Source organism: Heteronotia binoei, chromosome 1 (genome assembly GCF_032191835.1).
Source record: "Heteronotia binoei isolate CCM8104 ecotype False Entrance Well chromosome 1, APGP_CSIRO_Hbin_v1, whole genome shotgun sequence".
NCBI classification, from domain to species: Eukaryota; Metazoa; Chordata; class Lepidosauria; order Squamata; family Gekkonidae; genus Heteronotia; species Heteronotia binoei.
Genome location: NC_083223.1, coordinates 16053564 through 16079089, shown reverse-complemented (window position 1 = coordinate 16079089; position 25526 = coordinate 16053564). Strand labels below are relative to the sequence as shown.

Sequence of the window (25526 nt, the reverse complement as noted above, 5' to 3'; positions counted from 1 at the left end):
TCCCAAGAATAAACGAGCTGCAGCATTCTTGCACCAACTGGAGTGTCCCTGTTGACACAGAGTCCATTACAGTAGTCTAGTCTTGATGTTATTGTGGGTACCCAGGTGGCCAGATCAGCTGAGTCAAGGTAGGTTTTGTATAAGTTTACTAACTCTGAGAAATTCCTGGAGATTTTAGGGCATGCAGCCTGGGGAAGGTGAGGTTTGGGAAGTGAAGTGGTGGGACCTCAGTTGGTTAAAATGCCACCCTCTAAAGCAACCAGTTTCTCCAGGGGGACTGGTCTCTGTTATCTGGAAATGTGCAGTAATTCTGAGACATCTCCAGGCCCCATCTGTAGGTTGGCAACCCCAGATTTGTGTGTTTTCGGTAATAGTTGGTCTCAATATCTAAGTAGCCTAATGTACAGAACTGGGAAATTCTGTAGAATAATAATATGCAACACATCAGGAAAGATCGCCCTCTCCAAAGCATTGCATTCCTGTCTTGCACTTTTTAAAGGCCCCGGAGCTCTGGCAGAAGAAAAGATGGCTTGTGTACCTAAAATGACTTGAACACACAGAAAACAGGTCCCTTAAATGGACTAACATTTGAAAATTTGATGCTTAACATTTGAAATGTGATGGGTTAGTTACTGAAAACAATGCTGGATTCTTGATGATTGTGAATATTTTTGTTGTTCTGGCTGTGATTTAGGACAACTGAATCCTCTTAGGATATTTCACAACTGGCATCAGAAATGTGTCATTTGTGAACATGGTTAATGTGAAAGGAAAAATCCATGTAATGTATTTTTACTATAATGCACTTTTGTCTTGAATATGAAATCGAAAAAAATGATTTAAGCATGCTTTTCAGTGTGGCTTCAGATACACTGTATAGCTTCACTGTCCTGACTAGGATAGCCCAGGCTAGCCTGAACACATAATCTGGAGATGAGCTATAATTCTGGTCCCTTAAGATGTTACAATGCGAGAATGATGCATGGATTGCTGGACTTCTGATCCAATACTGATTCTTCCTGTAGTTGTGGGGAGATCTGTGGGTAATGAAAGCTCCCACATCTGTATTTCTGTACACAGTATCCTTTTATTTATGCTCTGTTCTTGCTTCACGACAGTTCACTGTTTTCCACACATAACAATCAGTGATCTGGGACCCTTCCACAGTGCCTTGCAGCTTAGTGGCAGTTCATTTGAAGAGTCAACATTTAGTGCCATTTACTTTTTCCATTTTTTAAATTTCTGTTTGCCCCGTGATACATTTGGCGCTAGGCTAATATCAAGAACTCGTTTGAAATAGTCTTTGGCTGCCGGTACCAACAACCTTTTGGACACCAAAGTTCCATCGAAGGCTTAATATCCACACATTCCTAAAATGAACTGACTCCAATAATTCTTCTGATTTGTTCAAAGGTGAGCCAGAAGACCAGAGACCAAGGAGCCTGTAAAAAAGAAAGGAGTTATCATTGTAAATAAGAGGTAACGTTCACTCCATGGCAGGAAAGAAATCGCTTGACCTGGTGAGAAGAATCCTGAAAAATCTCAGCATAGATCATAATTCTTGAGTAATTTGGATAGATAAAATATAGATAATTATATAACACTGTTCTCCACATATCACTCTCTCTCTCTATGGCCAAGAAACTGGCAGCAGACAATGAGACTGTGTATCTTCCTTTTCTCCTCCTCCTTTCTGGAGCGTGCATTTTCCTTATCTTTCTCCCTCTAGCCTTAACCTCTGTTAAGCAGCCTTCATTTATTTAACTCATTTATGTCCAGTTTTTCTCCTAAGTGCCCGGACCTGGGTAGCTCAGTGTGATGGATTGCATATGAAAAGCAGGTTTTAAAATGCTGCTAGTTCAGAGACCCTGAGAGTTCAGGAGTTAATCTTCCCTAGAATGGAGACCTTGTGCAATCGTCTGCTCTACATGTTCTTTGGCCAGTGTCAGCTGTTAGAGACATAAAGCATGTGACCCACTGTGTACTGAAAGGGAAAAGGTTTTGGCCTAGAGCAGGGGTGGCCAAACTTGCTTAGCGTAAGAGCCACACAGAATAAACGTTAGATGTCTGAGAGCCGCAAGACATGAACATCAGATGTTTGAGAGCCTCAGAAAAAGAAGGAAGGAAAACAAATGGGGGAGACGAGGGAGGGAGAGGTGGAAAGAAAGCAACTTTAAGTGCATTTTCCAACCCGCCAGCTGGCTTGACTTAGAGAAGTGATTTAAAAAGACTTTAAATGCCTCTTCCAAGTTGACTGACAGGTCAGTGAGTGCTCCAAGAGCCACATGATATGTGTGAAAGAGCCACATGTGGCTCCTGAGCTGCAGTTTGGCCACCCCTGGCACAGAGTGAATGAGCCAGCGAGTTGGTTTCTGATGGCGAAGTGGTTCTGACAGGATTAGTCAGACAAGAGGCTCCTTTGGCCTAATTATATAAGAACCACTCTGAGGGAGAATTGTGATTCTAAGCCTAGAAAGCTAAACAAAAATGCTTTACGCAGACATCAGCACTGGCAAAGAAATTGGGCTGGGTTGCTGGGCTGTAACTCCCAATTGAGCTAGAAAGGGTTATTGCTACTTAAGGGGGGGGAGAATAATTGAACATATGAAGCTGCCTTCTACTGAATCAGACCTTTGGTCCATCAAAGTCAGTATTGTCTTCTCAGACTGGCAGTGGCTCTCCAGGGTCTCAAGCTGAGGTTTTTCATACCTATTTGCCTGGACCCCTTTTTTTTTGGAGATGCCAGGGATTGAACCTGGGACCTTCTGCTTCCCAAGCAGATGCTCTACCACTGAGCCACAGTCCCTCCCCATTCCTGCCAGTTGCAAAGGGTTGAGCTCTGATAAGAACCCCTTGGTCTGTGGTGAAGGGGATATGCTTTAGACACCTCAGGAATTAGTGGGAAACTACGATTTCAAAAGGAAGCAAGTTAGAAAGCGCAAATCTCCAGGAAAACTCTTATGAAATAATATTGAAACTGCTGAAAATAAGCTACAACACACTTTTTTTTTTGCTTTTAACAATTCATTCCTATACAAAATATAAATTTTAACTCAGCATTTCTAAACCTTGACTTTTCCTACATATTCTTTGCCTCTTAAATAAAAATCGTTTCTTCTATTTTGAAAGTTATACAGTCTCAAGTGCTGTTTTTCAAAGGATTTAAGACAAGAGAGCCAGTTTGGTGTAGTGGTTAAGTGTGCGGACTCTTATCTGGGAGAACCACGTTTGATTCCCCACTCCTCCACTTGCACCTACTAGCATGGCCTTGGGTCAGCCATAGCTCTGGCAGAGGTTGTCCTTGAAAGGGCAGCTGCTGTGAGAGCCCTCTCCAGCCCCACCCACCTCACAGGGTGTCTGTTGTGGGGGAGGAAGGGAAAGGAGATTGTAGGCTGCTCTGAGACTCTTCGGAGTGGAGGGCAGGATATAAATCCAATATCATCTTCTTCTTCCCTTGAGTTCCTGTGCTGGGTTAAAAGCCAAACTAAATCTCTGACAAGGGTAGGACAATCAAGTCTTTTATGGCAAAGAAGCAATGCATGCTACTGAGGGCAACTGAGAAACAGAAGGGAACTAAGTTTTGGTAGCAAAAATCTGCCTAGAGGTTGGGAAGCGATGGGGGCCCATCATACCCAGGATAGCCCATTCTTGGAAGCCAGCTAGGGCCAACCCTTGTCAGTATTTGGACGGGGGACCAACAAGGAATACCAGGATTGCTTCCAAGCAATGACAGCTCACCTCTGAATATCTCTTGCCTTGAAAACACTATGGGGTCCACCACAAGCAGGCCTAGTGTGCCCCCCCCTCCAAAGTAAAAATTTTTCATGCACGCAAAGCGCACGCGGTGTGATGATGTCACAGTGACATCATCACGCTGGGCACTCAATGCCACTCTTGGCTCTGAGGGATCAGGGAAAACTCCTCCAATCCCTCAGAGCTGAAAGAACACTCGGCCTTTTCCTTCCCCGGTGCCCTCAGAGGATGCTGGGGGAGGGAAACGCGGCTTTTTCAGCTCTGAGGAATCAGATCCCTCACAGCCGAAAGTGGAGGCTCAGGTACGGCCCAAGCGGGGAGGGGGTGCCTGCCCCCCCGACCCTGCTGGGAGCTGGTGTCCTAGGCAATCGCCTAGTTCGCTGACTCCCACCGCCAGGCCTGACCACAAGTCAGCTGTGACCTGACAACAAAACAACTTTCCTTCCAGTAGGAACCCAAAACAGCTTGCATCATTCTCTCCTCCATTTTATTCCTACAGCAACCCTGTGAGGTAGATTAGGCCACGAGCGTGTGCCTGGCCAAGGTTACCCAGCAAGTGTCCATGACCCAAGTGAATATTCAACTTTGGGTCTCCTAGATTACCAGTCTAACACTCTTAACAACTACACCACACCAACATGGTTAACGTGATTTAAAGAAGAACAGGAGGCATTTCACACTGCGAGAGAAGAGCCTGAGAAAACCAGCCCAATTCTGTGAAATCATACCCCGCTGCCTGTCCATAGATAAGCATTTAGGCACTTTGCACGCATGCTGGTGCTATGCCGTTATATACAAGCATCATTACTACTCTCCACTGGCATTTACTTTGTCACTTTGTCAAGAATATGTCATAACAAGATTCAGCAGTGGAAGCTGGGAGGGCAGATGCCAACCCGCAAAAGGCATCTTGGCAGCAATGCAAACTATTGAGCTTTGAGTGTAGTCTGCCAAAATATTTTTTTAAAGGAAACTTACCATTCGCATCCATGTTGGTACGAAACCTTTGTACAGAGACGGAAACCCTTCACCTTGAATTGCCTGAAACAAGCAGTCAGTGGATGATTTATACAGCAAACCCCTAGCAGGGAAAATTAAATTGGGATTACAAAAAAACAAAACAAAAAAAAACAGTTTTGTGTAATATTTCTTGAAATTCTTCAAAAAAATTATCCTTTTTGCTAGTCCACAGAACTAAATAACGTATCATTTAAGATTAATTCTGCCCAATAAATTAAAGCATCATACATTTCTCTGACATTTTGCATAGCAGATATTTTGGAAAAAGTATTCTGCTCTTACAGCTGAACACTCGCCAGTAACACAGAAGATTAAGGGTGTATATACTTCCCATTTGCCTCTGGTTCTCAATTGTGACATAGAGCAGGAAATATTTGACATACCTCCCATGTTCATCTCTTGGTTGATTCATTATTCGGGTTTTGATCACATCCGCCGGAGTACCCAAAACAGCTGCCACCAGGCCAGAACACCCACTATTAAACCGACATTTGAACAAGATACACACATCATAGCAATCGTGTCCAAAGAACAGCAATTGTTCATGTTTATGTTTAATTCAATTTATACCCCGCCAAGGCGGGCAAAGCCACATGGCTTTGTTTGCCCAAAGTCCACTAAAGGGAAATGGGTGTAAATTTTCAAATATAGTTGTGTTACCCGTTTGCTTTCTTAAAAAAATAAGGCTGACATTATTTGCTTTTAATTGGATAAATACAAATGTAATACCTATAAAACAGGTATTTTATATCTTAAAAATGCTGAAATTTTTAGTATTGACAGCAGCTGCAGATCTATATATTTAGTCTGACCCCAACCACGTTTGATTGAGATGCCTGTATTTAACGGTACAATGCTGTATGGATAGCTTAAAGTGCAATATTGAAAGCTGAAAGAACCATGCTCTCTTGGGCTAAAGAGACATTTCTGCCAAAAGCTGGAGATAACAAAAGGGGAACATATGAAGCTGCCTTATACTGAATCAGACCCTTGGTCCATCAAAGTCAGTATTGTCTTCTCAGACTGGCAGCGGCTCTCCGGGGTCTCAAGCTGAGGCTTTTCACACCTATTTGCCTGGACCCTTTTTTTGGAGATGCCGGGGATTGAACCTGGGACCTTCTGCTTCCCAAGCAGATGCTCTACCACTGAGCCACCGTCCCTCCCCGAAAGAAAGGGAAGAAAGGGATCCAAGACCTTGCAATGCTGTGAGTGATGCTGTTGTCCTGAAGTGATGTATTCAGAAGTAAAAAATGTTTCACTGAGTCGTAAGTCGTCAGATCTGTTGGCAAAAAAAGGAGGATTTTTCTTGGATTCTTTAAAAAAAAACAGGCGCTACACATTTGTGGTTTGTGCTAAGCACAATGCATAGTAGACCGTGGAAACTGTCCCCGTCCCTCCATTACCAGTTTCTATGGTCACAATCCATATTGTTCTTCCTTTCTATTCCATTTTTACTCCGCCCTTCATGCTCAGAGTGATAACATGGTTTAACCCTTATATAAACCTTAGAAATTAGGCTGGGAGAAAGAAAGAGTGATCAACTCAAGATCACTCAATGAACATGGCTGAGTGAAGAATTTGAACCTGAGCCCTTATGTCCCTGACTTGTGCACACACTGGTCCCTTCAGGCAGATGTTCGCTGAGAGCGAATGCCTTGCTTGGAATTTCACACCAGGCACCAAGGTTGGAGTTCCATGAGAAGGAACTGTGAGGAGGAGGCTGAACGGTCTTCATTGCGGTCTCTGTGCAGTCCCCACACGTGGGTTCTGGGCTCAGCCATGATCCCTACTCCAATAGCTAGCCATGGGCTATTTGGCGCAATTTTCCTCTCACTCTGTGGAATAGGCATTGACTGTGCATGCCTGGAGAGAGGAAGGTACCCTCCTGCTGTTTCTTCCTAACTGCTACTCAGACACCTATCTGCTCCAAGACTTAAGGCCTATATGCACCCGACAGGCCCAGCTAACTGCAGGCTGGTCCAAGAGAAATTTGAGGATCTTAACCAGAATTGGCAGCTTGGGGACAGCTAGAAAGATTGATATGCGCATGCTAAAGTTTTATCACTTACTTAGTACAATCTAATCCTGCCCTTTCTCACAAGGCGCTCGGAGTGGCATACATCAATTCTATTTCCGCGATTTTACCCTCACAACAGCCCTGTAAGGTAGGGTAGGCTGAAAGAGAATGATTGCTCCGAAGTCATCTCATGGAAGAATGGGAATTTGAACCTGAGACCAGTTTCGCACTAGACCTTAAATCCTGGTATAGCTCTGTCCCCAAGCTGACATTCTACACCAGGGGTGGCTAAACTTGCTTAACATAAGAGCCACATGGAATAAACGTCAGATGTTTGAGAGCCACAAGACATGAACAGATGTCTGAGAGCCGGAAGGAAGGATGGAGGGCAGGGAGGAGGGAAGGAAAAGAAAGCAACTTTAAATGCATTTTCCAAGCTACTGGCTGGCTTGGCTTGGAGAAATAATTTAAAGAGAGAAATGCCTTCTCCAAGCTAGCCAATGGGGTGGTGGGGGCTTGGGGAACCACACAATATGTGCAAAAGAGCCACATGTGGCTCCCGAGCCTCGGTTTGGCCACTCCTGTTCGACACTAAAATCACAGAATCACAGAGTTGGTTTCTCTGATTCTATAATTCTAGCGTAGAATGTCAGTTTGGCGACAGGGCTAAACCAGGATTAAAGGTCTATTGTGAAATTGGTCTGAGTCTACCAGATCTTAGACTAATGTTTTAACCATTGTGTTGAGCTGGTTTTCTCCGTAGGCAAACTTTAGCACTTAAAAGGGGTTGTTGTATCAATGGCTTAGATTCAGGAGTCTCTTGCTGTTAATAGCATTGTGTCTGGATTAGCAATTGTGACGGAGCCCAAAAGGAAAGCAGGCTTTTAAAATGCTGCTTGTCTCAAAGTCCTGGAGTTAAGGAGTTAATTTTCCCTGAAGATGGGACAGGGGGAGGAGGAAAGAAAGCAACTTTAACTGCCACCTGGCTTGGCTTGGAGAAGTGATTTAAAGAGACAAATGCCTTCTCCAAGCTGGCCGATGGGACAGTGGGGGCTGTGAGAGCCACACAATATGTGTGAAAGAGCCACACGTTCCTGAGTCACAGTTTGGCCACCCCTGTGATTGATAAATCTCCCTGTGGTGGGAGTTTTGGTGCTTCTGTGTAGCAGCTCTGGATTTCCTGGGTGGCCTCCAAGTAATTACCAGAACGGACCCTGCTTAGTTTTTCTGTTGAGACTGGGCCATCCACGTCAAGCCAAGAGTACCAGCTGGTTGAGCTGGTTTTCTCCGTAGGCAAACTTTAGCACTTAAAAGGGGTTGTTGTATCAATGGCTTAGATTCAGGAGTCTCTTGCTGTTAATAGCATTGTGTCTGGATTAGCAATTGTGACGGAGCCCAAAAGGAAAGCAGGCTTTTAAAATGCTGCTTGTCTCAAAGTCCTGGAGTTAAGGAGTTAATTTTCCCTGAAGATGGGACAGGGGGAGGAGGAAAGAAAGCAACTTTAACTGCCACCTGGCTTGGCTTGGAGAAGTGATTTAAAGAGACAAATGCCTTCTCCAAGCTGGCCGATGGGACAGTGGGGGCTGTGAGAGCCACACAATATGTGTGAAAGAGCCACACGTTCCTGAGTCACAGTTTGGCCACCCCTGTGATTGATAAATCTCCCTGTGGTGGGAGTTTTGGTGCTTCTGTGTAGCAGCTCTGGATTTCCTGGGTGGCCTCCAAGTAATTACCAGAACGGACCCTGCTTAGTTTTTCTGTTGAGACTGGGCCATCCACGTCAAGCCAAGAGTACCAGCAGAACATAAAAAATAGGAAGCGCTATGCAGGGACTGTTAGGCTAGAGATTAATAAGGTTACCTCCCATGTTTACTAGAGCAGCCCGTTGGACATTGGGCACCCAGCCTGCCCAAAGGCCTCGTACTCCTCCGTCAGATACAATCTTCACAAATGCGTGATGGACTCCGCGATATCTAGGATGGATTGGAATCAAAACAACTGCATTTCACTCATGCCTCTGTCTTAAACACACAAGCCATAGACCAGCTGTACAAGTTACACGTATGGCCAGAGTTTCCCTGTTACTGGCATGGAAAAACCTATATGGTTTGGCAGGTTTGTGTTAATACAGTCCTCTTATCTGGAGGGGTGCTGCCATGAGAAGCCTTACAGTCGGGCCTTTTTTTGGAGAAAAAGCCCAGTAGGAACTTATTTTTGCATATTGCATATTTTTGCACAGCCCCTGACGTCAACATTATTTTGCACAGGGCTTTTTTGTAGGGAAAAACCCAGCAATCACCTATTTGCATATTAGGCCACACCCCCTCATGTCAGAGTTGTTTTGTGCAGGGCCTTTTTGTAGAAAAAGCCCAGCAAGAATTCATCTGCATATTAGACCACACACCCCCGACGCCTAGCCAGCTGGAACTGCGTTCTTGTGCGTTCTGGCTCAAAAAAAAGCCCTGCTTATGTTACATTAAGTTTGGCCTGACATCTTGAATACAATATTTTTTTTCTTTGTGTCGCTTTCTACGAGCAATTGTGACTTTTGCTGAGAGGACGTTTCCAGAGCCGCTGTTGTTTTGCATTCCGTGAAACGACTGCAAGGCACTGCAAACATTTGAAAGCCGCTCAAATTGTTGTTCCTGACCAAATGGATTTTTGCAACAAAAGACACCCCTCCCTTCCAGATGACCCCCAACTGTGTTTGGCCCTGCAAGATGTTATGGTGTGAGAGAAAGGCGTGGGTCGCTGGGCCTTTTAAAAAATTTCATCTTGCAGGATTCTCCCACTGCTTTGGGGAGGATCTGTGGTTGCAGCTGCAGGAACCCAAAAGTTGGCAAAAGGGAACGGGAATGAGATGTGTTGCACTGACAGGGTGCCGGTGGAGTGAAGATAAAGAACTGCTCTGATACCGTGTCCATGGCATATCAGAAATCAACATTAAATGCAACCAAACGCCACAGAAACATGCCCCAAGCCTAGTTTGTCCCACAGATCTTTGTGCACGCATAACCACAGCGCCAAAGGGTGCCTTATGAACACATGTGAAGCTGCCATATTCAGGGCCAGCCCTAGACTGTCTGGAACCCTAGGCAAAGCTAACTTCTGACACCCGTCTCCCTGCACTGATAACGTCACTGGGTCACCCAATTTGGTGCCCCCAGAAGGCTGGTGCCCCAGCCACATCGCCGAATTTGCCTCGTGGCAGGGCCAACCCTACTTATATTCCACCAGAATCAAGGTCAGCAGTTTGGGGGGGGGGGGTTTAGCAGGAATGCAGTTCCGGCTGGCCTGGCATCAGGGGTGTGGCCTAATATGCAAATGAGTCCCTGCTGGGCTTTTTCTATAGAAAAAGCCCGGTGTGAAAGAATGGTGATGTCAGGGGGTGTGGCCCAATATGCAAATGAGTCCCTGCAGGTCTTTTTCTACTACTGGAATGGCCTTGGGTCAGCCATAGCTGTCCCAAAGTTGTCCTTGAAAGGGGAGCTGCTGTGAGAGCCCCCTCAGCCCCACCCACCTCACAGGGTGTCTGTTGTGGGGGGAGAAGATATAGGAGACTGTAAGCCTCTCTGGTTCATAGAGAAGGGCGGGGTATAAATTTGTAGTCATCTTCTAACCAAAAAAGCCCCAAAGGTCAGTGCTGTCTTTGCAAACTGGTGATAGCCCTCAAAGGTCTCAGGATGAAGTCTTCTTCGTCACCTAATGCTTGGCCCTTTTGACTAGACACACTGGGGGCTGAACTTGCGACCTTATGCATGCAAAGCAGAGGCTCTTCCGCTGAGCCACAGTTCCACCCCCATGAAAAGCCCTCTGCATAACAAACAGGTACCCAAAGAATTATTTGGTGCGTGCCGACAGGGAAACCACCAAGCAAGGCTTAGGTGTCAACCTGCCACCATCTCCTTTTCTTTTCTTCAACATCCATTAAAACAAAAATCTTTTAGCGCCTGTCAAAGCGGTTCTTAAAGCCGGAGAAACATAGGCGCCGTTTGGATGCAAGCATTATCCCTGGAAGACAAAAAAGGGGCCGCAAGCCTTACCGCAAGGGCTTCCCTTCCAACTTTCGCTTTCCTTCCATTTGCATCTGCACTTTCACCAAGTCAGTTGGGCTGGCGAAGAACTGGCCGATGGCCCCGGCCACCATGCCCCCCACAACGGCTTTCCTAACAAACAGCAATTAAAAAGCCCCCGTCAGAAACTTCAGACTGCAGTTCTAAGCATCCACATTCAGATAAACAGGATTTGCTTCCAAAAAGGAAATCTTCCATTTTTCTACCCCTGGGCCAAGACAAATTAAACTACAGAATACTCGCTCTCGGGCCTTTTCGGCCGCAGCCCCACATCTCTGGAACCAACTCCCAGAGGAGGTGCGGGCCCTGCGGAACCTTGATCAGTTCCGCAGGGCCTGCAAGACCACCCTTTTTAAATTAGCTTATGAATAACTGAAAATCCGCCATCAGCATCAACTAGAAGAGTGTCAAGGATAGCGTCATAAAATGTTTTAGTTAATTGTTTTAATTCAGGCTTTTAAGGTTAGTTTAATGTTAATTTAATGTTTCTAGTGTAACTGTTTTATTGTTGGTGCACCATTGGTCACCGTATTGTTAGCCGCCCTGAGCCTGCTTCGGCGGGGGAGGGCGGGGTACAAATAAAATTTATTATTATTATTATTATTATTATTAAAACTAAACCATATTACCAGAGTTTTGTGTCACCTTAAAGATCAGCTGCTTTCTTATAACAAAGACTTTCATGCCCTGGAGTTTCTTTGCTCAGGTGGTATAATCTGTGGGAAACTATGATGAAGATTTCCATCTGTCTGTTTTATATGTTTTGGTTATTTTCCCATTTTTGTGGAGAGAAATATTAGAAAGTTTGTCAAATCTTAGAGTTCAGCAAAATTCTCACAGGGGGTTTGAACAGTGGAGCCCAGAAGCAAATATTGGGGAGGGGGGGGGGAAGGAAGGAAGGAAGGAAGAAAGAAAGAAAGAAAGAAAGAAAGAAAGAAAGAAAGAAAGAAAGAAAGAAAGAAAGAAAGAAAGAAAGAAAGAAAGAAAGAAAGAAAGAAAGAAAGATAAAATTTAGAGGTTCCAAAGCTCCAATCCTGTGAGCTCCTGCCTGATCCCTCCATTGGATTGTGCTGCTAACCCAACCGCCAGTGAGTCAGCATTGAGCAGACAGACTTTGTATCAGGCAAGTTCAGGTTAGGAGGAGGAAAAATGAGCATGACCAAGTCCAGAAGGTTGTGGTTGGGGTGATTTTTTTTTCTATATTCTTTGATATAGCAAATTAGCATCAGGTAGCAAACCAGGGCAGCATTACCATAGAGGAAAGCTCCCATCCGCAGCTCGGCCAAGCACAGAATCACGAAGATGCTCATACGCAACCATGCGCACTCCGCTGTACACTGCGGGGCCAAAAATACGTAAGAGTGTTTTAGGACTGGAGTCTCTTTGCAACAGCATCTTCATGTTCTAGTATAATAAGCATACGGATAGTTGTTGAAAGAGGGTCAGGGGTCTGTCTCCCATATTTATTCCAGTGGTTTTCAATTTTCCTGGAACCCTCTTCATTGCTTATATCTATGAGAGCAAACTTCTTCTGTGTGTGCTCTCTTGCCTCTGAATCTGTGTGCGTGAGGAGAGAGGAGAAGACACTGCTGTATTAGACATCAGCTGCAGAATTCTACCACACACTGGAAGGGGCTCACTCAGTTTGTCTGCAGCCTGGCTTTTATACAGGAGTCCTCTGGAGAATTCTTAGCAGGCTCTCTGTAGTTATTATTCTTATTTATTGGACTTTTTTAAAATCGCCCATCCCAGCCAAGGTCAGGCTCTGGGCGATGTACAGCATAATAAAACAATACAAACTTAATAAAATTCCAATTAAGTTGTACAGTGTTTGTGACTGTTCCTCTGCCCAATGCAAGACATACCTTCAGTTTCCCTTCTGGTATGCTGGAGACCACCAAAAATGTTAAGCGTGTTGGTCAAAATCTGTGGCGTGTTTCCAAAGCGACAAGTTTTAGGGCAGGGGTAGCCAAACTGTGGCTCTTTCACACACATTGTGCTGCTCCTCACTGCCCTGTTGGCTGGCTTGGAGAAAGCATTTCTCTCTGAATCACTTCTCCAAGCCAGGTGGCAGCTTGGAGAATGCATTTGAAGTTAAAGTTGCTTTCTTTCTGCCTCTCTCTCCCCATCTATCTTCCTTTCTTCCTCCCTTCTCTCCCTCCCTGTCTTGCAGCTCTCAAACATCTGACATTTATTCTACGTGGCTCTTAGACAGACAGACTTTGTATTTCAGACCTATGTGCCTGTAAACTGCCGGCGTTGCTCCTTGCCAGAGTTGTAGCACCCCCTCCTCTTGGACTATCCCGGCTGCGGTCCGTAGCATCCCACGGTAAGGGGTCGTTCTCCTTCGTGCATCTTCATGGTGACGTCCAGCAGCTTCCCCTTGGATCTGTAGCCGGGTCTTTGTGAGGTCCAGAGGGAAAGTCACTGAGGGAAACCACCGCGAAGAAATAGGAACAGAAGACCGGTCAGCTCACATTCAATGCCTTGGCCCCCAATTAAAAACTGGCCGTGAAGTCCCAGCTTTGACATGTTTTCAGTCTCCTTGACTGCTTGAAAACATCCTTGGCCTGGGAAGTAACAAGCTGCATGAACCTTCCTGGACTCTAATCCTGTGCATGCTGACTTGGGAGTAAGAACTGTCGATGTCACTGGAACTTGATGGTACAAGGTGCTGTTAAGTCACAACTGAGCTACGGCAACCCTGTTGGGCAGAGGTGGCCAAACTGCAGCTTGGGAGCCACATGTGACTCTTGCACACATATTGTGGGGCTCTCGAAGCGCACCCGTCAGCCAGCTTGGAGAAGGTATTTAAATCACATCTCCAAGCCAGCAGGTGGCTTTGAAAATGCAGTTAAAGTTGCTTTCTTTCCACCTCTCCTTCCCTACTTTAATCTATTTACCTGCCTTCCTTCCCGCTCTCAAACATCTGATGTTCCTGTATTGTGGCTCCCAAAATCTGACATTTATTCTATGTGACTCTTACATTCAGGGGCAGTACACCATCGCCCACCTCAGAGTCATGACCCTGGGCATTCCTTAGCGGTCACCCATCGAAGCACGAGTCAGGGCTAGCTTTGCTTAGCTTCCGAGATGTGACAGGATTGGGCTGACCTGAGCTATCCAGGTCAGAATCAGTGGGACTTGCTACTGAGAAACAGCCTGCCTTAGGCTCATGAGTGCACATCACATTAATGTTAAACAAAACAGGCAACAGTCCAGGAGCACCTTTAAGACTAACGAATTTTATTGTAGCATAAACTTTCGAGAAATGCAGCTCTCTTCGTCAGATGCATGGAGGGCCAGTTTCTACATACCCTCTGTGCACCTGAGGAAGGGAGCTGTGTTTCTCAAAAGCTTATGCCACAACAAAATGTGTTAGTCTTAAAGGTGCATGCACCTGAGGAAGAGAGCTGTGTTTCTCGAAAGCTTATGCTACAATACGATTTGTTAGTCCTAAAAGTGTGTGCACCTGAAGAAGAGAGCTGTATTTCTCGAAAGCTTATGCTACAATAAAATTTGTTACATCTTAAAGGTGCAAGCACCTGAGAAAGAAAGCTATGTTTCCCAAAAGCTTATCCTACAATAAAATCCATTAGTCTTAAAGGTGCATGGACCTGAGGAAGAGAGCTGTGTTTCCCAAAAGCTTATCCTACAATAAAATCCGTTAGTCTTAAAGGTGCATGGACCTGAGGAAGAGATCCGTGTTTCTCAAAAGCTTTTCCTACAATAAAATCCGTTAGTCTTAAAGGTGCATGGACCTGAGAAAGAGAGCTATGTTTCCCAAAAGCTTATCCTACAATAAAAATCCGTTAGTCTTAAAGGTGCAAGCACCTGAGAAAGAGAGCTATGTTTCCCAAAAGCTTATCCTACAATAAAATCCGTTAGTCTTAAAGGTGCATGGACCTGAGGAAGAGAGCTGTGTTTCTCAAAAGCTTTTTCTACAATAAAATCCGTTAGTTTTAAAGGTGCATGGACCTGAGGAAGAGATCCGTGTTTCCCAAAAGCTTATCCTACAATAAAATCCATTAGTCTTAAAGGTGCATGGACCTGAGGAAGAGATCCGTGTTTCTCAAAAGCTTATCCTACAATAAAATCCGTTAGTCTTAAAGGTGCTTCTGGATTCTTTACTATTTTGCAGCAGTAGCCTAACACAGCTAATGCCTCCGGATCGATGTTAATCAAGCTATAAAAAGTTTCTGAAATACTTCGAGGTGGGGCACGACAACAGCACCGCACTCGTCCAGCGTATGCACAGCGACCCCAAACTAGCGTTTTGTGCGCTATCAAACTCCAGAGAAACGCCCTGCTCCTTCTGCCCTGTCTCCACCCACCCCCGCTATCAATACCGCTCTGGGAATCGATCGGTACCTAGTTCGGCCACCGAAGCGGCGCAAGCGGACAGAAGGAACTTGGTGGTTCTGGGCCACCTCTCTGAAAAGGAGGCATTTCTCTCTTCCTCGCTGGAGAGCATTCAGCATGAAGCTTGCAGGCTGGGTTGCCCCTCCTGAAAGAATCAGTGCTCGGTGCTTTCTTGTCTTAAATCAGAAATCTAAGTCTTCCGGCAACCCATTCCTCCAGTTCCATTTTCAGCAAAGCTCTTGGGGGTAGCACGAGCGCTTCTACTAAAGTCCAGAGTCCTGGGAATCCGCACTTCCAAGTCTCCCCTTAGTGACATGACAAATCGGGGGCTTCTGGGATATGTAGTCTTTTGTTCCTTTCACAAATATCCCTCCGATGCCACGCGTTTGGCAGCCAAAAGATTAAACAGGGCCCGCAAAGCTGCTTTGCTACGGATTAAAGGGCTGCGATCGCACGCACTAAAGAATGCACTTTCAATCCACTTTCAGTGCCGTTTCTGACTGGATTTTACTGTGTGAATTGGCAAAATCCGATTGGAAAGTGCATTGAAAGTGGATTCAAAGTGCATTATTTAGCGTGTGCGCAGCGTAGATAATATCTCACCATGTGGTTCTTTTGAAGAGAGCTTTCCTCCGCAAAAATTTAGGACTGGTGAAAAGGCGTGTCATCATAACTGAAAAAAAAATGTTTCTTTTTTTTCCTTATGTGCAAACTGAATTGATGCAATATGTATGTTTCTCAGTTACTTTTTTTTCTTTTTTGCAGACTGTTTTTAAATGAGAAGTTGGAATAAATATTGTGTTCTAAACACTGTTTGGATTTCTGTATTTACGGTTGCCAGGTCTTTATTTGTTATTTATTTGATTTTATGTAATTTATATCCGGCCCTCCCAGCCCACGCGGCCTCAGCGTGTCTGCGTTGGAGAATACTTGGGGACTTTGTGGGGGGTGGAGCTGGGAGAGAGCGGGGCTTGGGCAGGGGCGGGGCCTCAGTATGGGACAATGCCACAGAGTCCACCCTCCCAAGCAGCCATTTTCTCCAGGGCAGCTGATCTCTGCCAGCTGGAGATGGGTTGTAAAAGTGAGCGATCTCCAGGCTCCACCTGGAGGCTGGCAACCGTATAGTGGACTGGTCCCCTCTAATCTATGCCTGACAAAGACACAGAAGGTTAATCTTCAAATAGAACCTAATTTAACCACTCCACCATGGTGTGTCTTCTGAGGCCTAAGTTGTGTGTTGAAGAAGGCCCTGTTTTAGAAGAGGCCTTGGTTCTTCCAGGCTGACCTAGGGGTCCCAAGTCCAATTCAGGAAATATCTGGGGACTTCGGGGGTGGAGCTAGGAGACTTTGGGGGTGGAGCCAGGAGCAAAGGTGTGACAAGAATAATTGAACTCCAAAGGGAGTTCTGGCCCCCACATTTAAAGGGATCACACACCTTTTTTATGCCTTCCCCCCCGCTTGGAAATAATGAAGGATGGGGGACCTGTTTTGGGGGCTCATAGAGCTGGACCCCCTACTCCAATCCTTTTGAAACTTGGAGGGTATTTTGGGGAGAGGCACTGGACGCTATGCTGAAAATTTGGTTTTTCTACCTCAAAAAACACCCTGCCTTTCACTCTGAATCTGAGAGTCTCAGAGCAGCTTACAATCGCCTTCACCTTCCTCCCCCACAACAGACACCCTGTGAAGTAGGAGGGGCTGAGGGAACTCTGAGAGAACTTGTAGCTGACCCAAGGTCACACCAGCAGCTGCATATGGAAGAGTGGGGAATCAAACCTGGTTCTCCCAGATGAACCTGAATTCCTATCAAAGATGTTTATGTTCTAGGCGGGGGGATGGGAGGGGAGTTGAACAGGAATACACAGGAATGCAGTTCCAGCCGGCTCAGTATCAGGGGGTGTGGCCTAATATGCAAATGAGTTCCTGGTGGGCTCTTTCTACCCAAAAAAGCACTGGTTATAGGTCATCTTGTAAACAATTGTTTGGGGGGGGGGGATGTTTCAGAAGCTACATATCTCCAGTGAGGAAATAAGTTTTAATGCCATGCTTAACTAACCACGTTGTGATAAATTATGGCCTTTGGTATGGTTAAATTAATCATTAATTTGTAGACGCTGGAATCCTGCGGTCAAGGACTGTTTTGGTTAGGCCAATATGTCAAGCACTGTTAGGCCAATATGTCAAGCGTTTTTCAAAGACAAAATGCCCAGATGGTTAATAAAACAATTAAACAGGACAAATAAAGCGAAACCATACAGACTGCTCCAAAACAAAAAAATCAAAATAAATTCGTGAATTCCCCTGGAAGAAATTGCTGCTTTAGAGAAAGGAGTTTAGGACCCTGGCCCCCGCTGAGGTCCTTTCCCTCCCTTGCCACGCCCTCCCCAGGCTCCACCTGGAGGTTGGCATCCCTGTCATAGATCCCCTTTCACACACAGGCTGCTCGGTTTGCATAGAATCGCAGAATCCCAGAGTTGGAAGGGGCCGTCTTGTCCAACCCCCTCAGTGCACTGTCAGCCTATAACAGGGGTGGCCAAACTGTGGCTTGGGAGCCACATGTGGCTCTTTCACACGGATTGTGTGGCTCTCAAAGTCCCCAGCACCCCACTGGCCGGCTTGGAAAAGGCATTTCTCTCTTTAAATCACTTCTCCAAGCCAAGCCAGCCAGCAGCTTGGAGAATGCATTTAACGTTGCTTTCTTTTCACCTCCCCCTCCCTCCCCATCTCCCTCCCTCCCTCCCTCCCTGTCTTGTGGCTTTGTAAAGACGGAGTCTTGCAAAGAATGAGCTAGAGCCTTGTGAGAAAGAGGCAGGATTTTGGGGTTCCACTTAAAAGCCATCAGTCTTGAAAAAGGCAACAAAACATTTGACTCCGGCTAACGTGGACTGGCTTCATGTGAATGAAATTATTCTTTATCCTGACACCTCACTGAAACAATAGTGGGCTGAACGTGCAAGACTGTGAGGTGGGATAATTTGTTTGTTAAAGCGCCTGTGTGTAATCTGGATGAAAGAATCCATTACAGACTGTTTTCTCATGATTTTGGCGTATGAGTCAAAAGCAGGCTCTTAAGTGCGCAGACTCTTATCTGGGAGAACCGGGTTTGATTCCCCGCTCCTCCACTTGCACCTACTGAAATGGCCTTGGCAGAGGTTGTCCTTGAAAGGGCAGCTGCTGTGAGAGCCCTCTCAGCCCCACCCACCTCACAGGGTTTCTGTTGTGGGCGAGGAAGAAAAAGGAGATTGTGAGCAGCTCTGAGACTGAGATTCGGAGTGGAGAGCAGGATATAAATCCAATATCTTCTTCTTCATCTTCTATCTTAACCTTTTAAATGTGCCTGTGTGCGCTCGGATTTATTTTTCTGCAGACTGTTTGAATTCATTTGAATGCAGCCTGTTTGGGAAAAGAGGTTATGCCAAAGTGCCTGCGTGCACTCTGGTGTTCCATATTGCTGTTTAAAGGTAGAAGCTTTGGAATATTCAAGTGCCTGTGTGCACATTTATATTTTTCATCTTAGATTATTTAGAAGTAGAGTCTACTCAGAAGTTAAGGCCACAAGGTTTTTCCTATCACATACTTTTTTTCCAGTAATGAATGCTTTGATAGTATAGTTTCACCCTGACGTTTCTTCTATTATAGTTTTGCTTAAACGCAGGGAGCCCCCCTTTTTTTCTATAGTGCCCACCTGGGGGCTGGCAACCCTACTCTGAACCTCCAAGGCAACAGATCTCTGTAGTCCAGAGCTCACTTGCAATTCTGGGGAAACTCCAGGTTCTAACTGGAAGTTGGCAACTCCGATCTTGCCATTCATGGCAGAAGAAGAAGAAGATGATGATATTGGATTTATATCCCACCCCCCACTCCAAATCTCAGCGTCTCAGAGCGGCTCACAATCTCCTTTTTCTTCCTCCCCCACAACAGACACCTTGTGAGGTGGGTGGGGCTGAGAGGGCTCTCACAGCAGCTGCCCTTTCAAGGACATCCTCTGCCAGAGCTATGGCTGACCCAAGGCCATTCCAGCAGCTGCAAGTGGAGGAGTGGGGAATCAAACCCCGTTCTCCCAGATAAGAGAACTATGGCTGACCCAAGGCCATTCCAGCAGGCGCAAGTGGAGGAATAGGGAATCAAACCCGCTTCTCCCAGATAAGAGATCTATGGCTGACCCAAGGCCATTCCAGCAGGCGCAAGTGGAGGAATAGGGAATCAAACCCCGTTCTCCCAGATAAGAGATCTATGGCTGACCCAAGGCCATTCCAGCAGCTGCAAGTGGAGGAGTGGGGAATCAAACCCCGTTCTCCCAGATAAGAGAGCTATGGCTGACCCAAGGCCATCCCAGCAGGTGCAAGTGGAGGAATAGGGAATCAAACCCGGTTCCCCCAGATAAGAGAGCTATGGCTGATCCAAGGCCATTCCAGCAGCTGCAAGTGAAGGAGTGGGGAATCAAACCCGGTTCTCCCAGATAAGAGAGCTATGGCTGACCCAAGGCCATTCCAGCAGCTGCAAGTGAAGGAGTGGGGAATCAAACCCGGTTCTCCCAGATAAGAGAGCTATGGCTGACCCAAGGCCATTCCAGCAGCTGCAAGTGAAGGAGTGGGGAATCAAACCCGGTTCTCCCAGATAAGAGAGCTATGGCTGACCCAAGGCCATTCCAGCAGCTGCAAGTGGAGGAGTGGGGAATCAAACCCGGTTCTCCCAGATAAGAGAGCTATGGCTGACCCAAGGCCATTCCATCAGCTGCAAGTGGAGGAGTGGGGAATCAAACCCGGTTCTCCCAGATAAGAGAGCTATGGCTGACCCAAGGCCATTCCAGCAGCTGCAAGTGGAGGAGTGGGGAATCAAACCCGGTTCTCCCAGATAAGAGAGCTATGGCTGACCCAAGGCCATTCCAGCAGCTGCAAGTGGAGGAGTGGGGAATCAAACCCGGTTCTCCCAGATAAGAGAGCTATGGCTGACCCAAGGCCATTCCAGCAGCTGCAAGTGGAGGAGTGGGGAATCAAACCCGGTTCTCCCAGATAAGAGAGCTATGGCTGACCCAAGGCCATTCCAGCAGCTGCAAGTGAAGGAGTGGGGAATCACACCCGGTTCTCCCAGATAAGAGAGCTATGGCTGACCCAAGGCCATTCCAGCAGCTGCAAGTGGAGGAGTGGGGAATCAAACCCGGTTCTCCCAGATAAGAGAGCTATGGCTGACCCAAGGCCATTCCAGCAGCTGCAAGTGAAGGAGTGGGGAATCAAACCCGGTTCTCCCAGATAAGAGAGCTATGGCTGACCCAAGGCCATTCCAGCAGCTGCAAGTGGAGGAGTGGGGAATCAAACCCGGTTCTCCCAGATAAGAGAGCTATGGCTGACCCAAGGCCATTCCAGCAGCTGCAAGTGAAGGAGTGGGGAATCAAACCCGGTTCTCCCAGATAAGAGAGCTATGGCTGACCCAAGGCCATTCCAGCAGCTGCAAGTGGAGAAGTGGGGAATCAAACCCGGTTCTCCCAGATAAGAGAGCTATGGCTGACCCAAGGCCATTCCAGCAGCTGCAAGTGGAGGAGTGGGGAATCAAACCCGGTTCTCCCAGATAAGAGAGCTATGGCTGACCCAAGGCCATTCCAGCAGCTGCAAGTGGAGGAATGGGGAATCAAACCCGGTTCTCCCAGATAAGAGTCCGCACACTTCACCACTGCACCAAACTGGCTCTACAGAAGAAGGATCCTGCGTTCACAGCCACAACAACATCCAGAGTCTCTTCCTTAGCGAAGTGAATGTTTCTCTTTTCTGTTTTTAAAAGTGGGGAGCATTTGAAAGATTGCAAACTCATGGACTCACCATTAATTACTGTTTTCTAGTTACCCGCGTAAGGTGCTTCAAGTTTGGGGTATTAATGGATGACTGATACCAATATTCTTCGTTCTTATATTTCAACTGTATGGTATTTTTTAAAAATATGATAATAAATCTGGGGGGGGGGGAATTAAAAGATGGCAAAGAAGGGCCTTGACTGCTTTTGTTTATCAGTGCCCTCCAATTCAAGGGCATTCAAGGGCACCACGCAGTAAGGCCAGGGCTTCAGATTTGAGATTTTACATTGCATGGCCTTGGTTTTATCATGCAGGGCAGCCTCCAGCAGTTGCTGAGTTGTCAGCAATTGCTGATTATGGAAGGGTGCCGAGATTAGAGTTGTGACACTTATCCTTTATTGTCTAGAACTAGAAATATAGCCTCGAAAGATTAGTTGAAGGAAGCTGGCGAAAGGGGGCAAAGAGGACAACAGGCCGATCCTACCCAAGATAGTTCCAGAGGAGAATTAGGGTTTCCGGGTCTGGGTTGAAAAAGACCTGGAGAATTTGGGAGAGGGGCATGGTTTGGAGAGGAGAGGAACCTCAGCATGAAACAATGCTATAGAGCAGGGGTGGCCAAACTGCGGCTCAGGAACCACATGGAGCTCTCTCACACATACTGTGTGGCTCTTGAAGCCCCCACTGCCCCATTGGCTGGCTTGGAGAAGGCATTTGTCTCTTTAAATCCCTTCTCCAAGCCAAGCCAGCCAGCAGTTTGGATAATGTATTTAAAGTTGCTTTCTTTCTGCCTCTCCCTCCCCATCTATTTTCCTTCCTTCCTGTCTTGTGGGTCTGAAACATGTGACATTCAGGTCTCGTGGCTCTCAAACATCTGACATTGATTCTATGTGGCTCTCAGGTTAAGCAAGTTTGGCCACCTGTGCCAAAGAGTCCACCTTTCAAAGCAGCCATTTTCTCCAGAGGAGCTGACCTCCGCCAGCTGGAGATCAGTTGTAAAATGGGAGATCTCTGGGTCCCACCTGGAGGCTGGCAACCCTCACAGCTAGTTTCACGTCCAGGGACACCTTAGAGACAAACGAGAATTTCAGGGTATAAGTTTTCAAGAGTCAACGTTCTCTTCATCAGATATGAAGGGAGCTCTGCCTCTCAGAAACTTACACCTCAAAATTCTTGTTGGTCTCTAGAATACCATCCCGCCCTCCTCACACTGCCTGCCACTTAGACTGTTGTTGGCAGGAGGCTTTTTTTTGTAGCAGGAACTCCTTTGCATATTTAGCCACACCCCCTGATGTAGCCAGTCCTTCAAGAGTTTACAGGGCTTACTGTAAACTCCAGGAGGATTGGCTACATCAGGGTGCATGTAGCCTAATATGCAAAGGAGTTCCTGCTGCCAAAAAAGCCCTAGGCCTCATATCTTTTAACATCCAAAGAGCCAGAAAGACAACTTTTTTCCCCAAATGCCATCTTACCATTGTATACTGTGGTTTTTACGATGACGCTTTAGATTTGGAAGCTGGTTTCTTGTTGAAACCTAGGTGTTGTAAGCTGCCCTGAGCCTGCTTGTAAGAAGGGCAGGATAGAAATTCAATTAATAAAATAAAATAAAACAATAAAATAAAAACTACTGGAGTTGGATCTAGCTGATCCTTCCAAGTGTGGTTGTTTGAAATCAGCATTTGGGCATTGTGGTTTGTGTAGAAGGAACATCAGGGCAAAACCCAATGCAATGTTTGTTGTGCTGTTAATACATTTTTGGTCAAACTCACTTAGGACCGAGTTGTCTGTCTCCTATATTTAAAGCCTTTATGTGAATATAAGCCCTGTTGAGAAAAAGTGTATGTGTGTGTTTGTATAGTCAATGAGGCTCCTGGAAATAGGAACCATCTCTTTTGTTTTATTTGCTACGTTTTTATCCTGACATTTCTCCAAGGAACTCAGACTGGCTTTCATCAGTTTCCCCCTCCTCCATTTCATTCTCACAACACCCTTGTGAGGTAGGCCAACCTAAGAGAGGGCAGCCAACCCAAAGTCACCCTGCAAGCTTCCACAACGGAGTGATTCGAACCAGGGTCTCCCAGGCTCAACAGTCTAACTGAGGATGATTCCCCACTCCCCCACATGCACCTGCTGATGTGACCATGAGTCAGTCGCAAGTTCTCACAGAGCTGTTCCTCTCAAGAGCAGTTTCTGTCAGAGTGCTCTCAGTCCCACCTAACCTCACAGGGTGTCTGTAGTGGGGAGGGGAAGGGGAAGGAGATTGTAAGCCGCTCTTGCAAGACAATATTATTTCAGCTAGCTTTTAACGGAACCTGCCGAGATACAAGATCTAATTAGATGCCTGAGAACACTGAATGCCATCTGTAACTAAATGGAAATTAGCACGAAATTGTTTAAATTGTTTTAACTGTTTTAATCTGTTTAACTTAATGGTTTTATTGTGATTTTACTATGTATTGTGAGCTGCCCTGAGCCTTCTTTGGCAGGGAGGGCGTGATATAAATAGAATAAACTAAAACTAAGCTCTGAGACTCCCTTGGTTACTGAAGGGCAGGGTATAAATCCATCGTCGTCCTCTTCTTCTTTCTCCTCCTTCTGTCCCTCAAGCACCCTTAAATACAAAGCAACCCAGTCTCTCAATGTCAAAACTGCGGTCTGCTCTGGTCACCCACTGGTCGCTTTGCATGCTGAACTAGACGGTGACTAGTTGCATTGTTCCAGCTGCATAACCATGTGGTCAAGGTAGATTCAGGTAGGTAGCTGTGTGGGTCTAAATCAGGGGTCCCCAACCCCCGGTCCGTGGACCAGTACCGATTCATAGCCTGTCAGCAAGCGGGCCGTGAGTTGCATAATTATTTCATTAAATATTACAATGAAGTTATAAGAAGAAGACATTGGATTAATATCCTGCCCTCCACTCAAAATCATAATCTGTCTGATCATATTACAGAAAATAAGGTAAGAAACTACAAAAAAACAAATGCAGAATAATGCAGGGAAATTATATGTAGTATTAGATATACAAATTATATGTATTTCATAACAGTGTTGTAACTAACTGAGTGAACAGTTCTATTAGTACACATTTAAGAAGAAGACTGTAGATTTATATCCTGCCCATCTCTCTGAATCAGAGTCTCAGAGTGGCTCACAATTTCCTTTATCTTCTTCCCCCACAACAGACACCCTGTGAGGTTAGGTGGGACTGAGAGCACTCTGACAGAAACTGCTCTTGAGAGGAACAGCTCTGTGAGAACTTGCGACTGACTCATCAGCAGGTGCATGTGGGGGAGTGGGGAATCAAGCTCAGTTAGACCGTTGAGCCTCTGTTGTGGAAGCTTGCAGGGTGACTTTGGGTGGGGCTGAGAGGACTCTCACAGAAGCTGCCCTTTCAAGGACAACTCCTACGAGAGCTATGGCTGACCCAAGGCCATTCCAGCAGCTGCAGGTGGAGGAGAGGGGAATCAAACCCGGTTCTCCCAGATAAAAGTCTGCGCACTTAACCATCATGCCAAAATAAAGTGCACAATTGTGTCATCCCGAAACCATAACCGACCCCCTCCCCAGTCCTTGGAAAAATTGTCTTCCACAAAACCAGTCCCCAGTGCCAAAAAGGTTGGGGACCACTGGTTTAAAGCACAAAATGTGAGTCCAGTTGTACCTTTAAGGCCAACAAGGTTTTTTTTCAAAGTATGCACTTCCCTATGCATGCACCCTTCTTCAAATGCATTAGAATCACAGAACTGGAAAGGACCTCCGGGTCATCTAGTCCACCCCCCTGCACAATGCAGGGAATGCACAAGTACCTCCTCCCCACACATACATCCCCAGTGACCCCTGCAGGCTCCAAGCCCAGAAGATGGCAAAAAAACCCCTCCAGGATACCTAGCCAAACTGGCCTGGAAAAAAATTGCTACCTGAAAAATTGCTGCAACAACATGGTGCAACAACTTGATTCTGAAGCATGGATGCTCAGGGTTTTTGCGTTGGGTCATCCAGCATCACCATCAAATCCCATCTCATGTCCACATCCACAGCTTGCGCCACAAACATCACAGCTCTGTGGCGACACCACAGCACAAAACCTTTATTCCATTAACATTGTAATGGGAGTTACCAGTCCATTTCGATATGTAAAGGGTGAGCAATAAATCAGTTGTTTAATAGATGCAAGGACCAAACTGGAAGAACAAGCTTCATTTATATCAGGGGTGACCAAACTTGCTTAACGTAAGAGCCGCATAGAATAAACGTCAGCTGTTTGAGAGTCAGAAGACAGCCAGCTGTTTGAAAGCTGCAAGACAGGGAGGGAAGGAGGAGAGGAAGGCAGGCAAACAGATGGGAAGCGAAAGGTTGACAGAAAGCAACTTTAATTTTAAATGCATTCTCCAAGCTGCCAGCTGACTTGGAGAAGTGATTTAAAGAGAGAAATGCCTTCTCCAAGCCAGCCAACAGGACAGTGGGGATTTCATGAGCCCAAACGTGAAAGAGCCACATGTAGCTCCTGAGCCACAGTTTG

At 46.1% G+C, this 25526-nt stretch overlaps 1 protein-coding gene across 1 annotated transcript; it reads right to left on the bottom strand.

The window, feature by feature from the left end:
• Nucleotides 1-1067: 1067 nt before the first annotated feature.
• Nucleotides 1068-15549, bottom strand: SLC25A27 (solute carrier family 25 member 27). The gene is made up of 9 exons (XM_060231311.1): nt 15235-15549; nt 13099-13290; nt 12116-12200; nt 10834-10956; nt 8651-8763; nt 5968-6052; nt 5157-5249; nt 4732-4834; nt 1068-1442 (listed from the first exon to the last, which is right to left on the bottom strand). Exons 1-9 carry the CDS (start codon nt 15335-15337, stop codon nt 1371-1373), a joined length of 969 nt encoding a protein of 322 aa, XP_060087294.1. The 5' UTR covers nt 15338-15549; the 3' UTR covers nt 1068-1370.
• Between the last annotated feature and the right edge of the window lie 9977 nt (nt 15550-25526).

Coding starts and splice junctions, on each gene's coding strand:
- SLC25A27 (XM_060231311.1), bottom strand. CDS start 15,337: ATGCTCTCCAGCGAGGAAGAGAGAAATGCCTCCTTTTCAGAGAGGTGG. Junction 4,835..5,156: donor CCAAGAGATGAACATGGGAG/GTATGTCAAATA, acceptor TTTCCCTGCTAG/GGGTTTGCTGTATAAATCAT. Junction 1,443..4,731: donor TACCAACATGGATGCGAATG/GTAAGTTTCCTT, acceptor TCTTTTTTACAG/GCTCCTTGGTCTCTGGTCTT.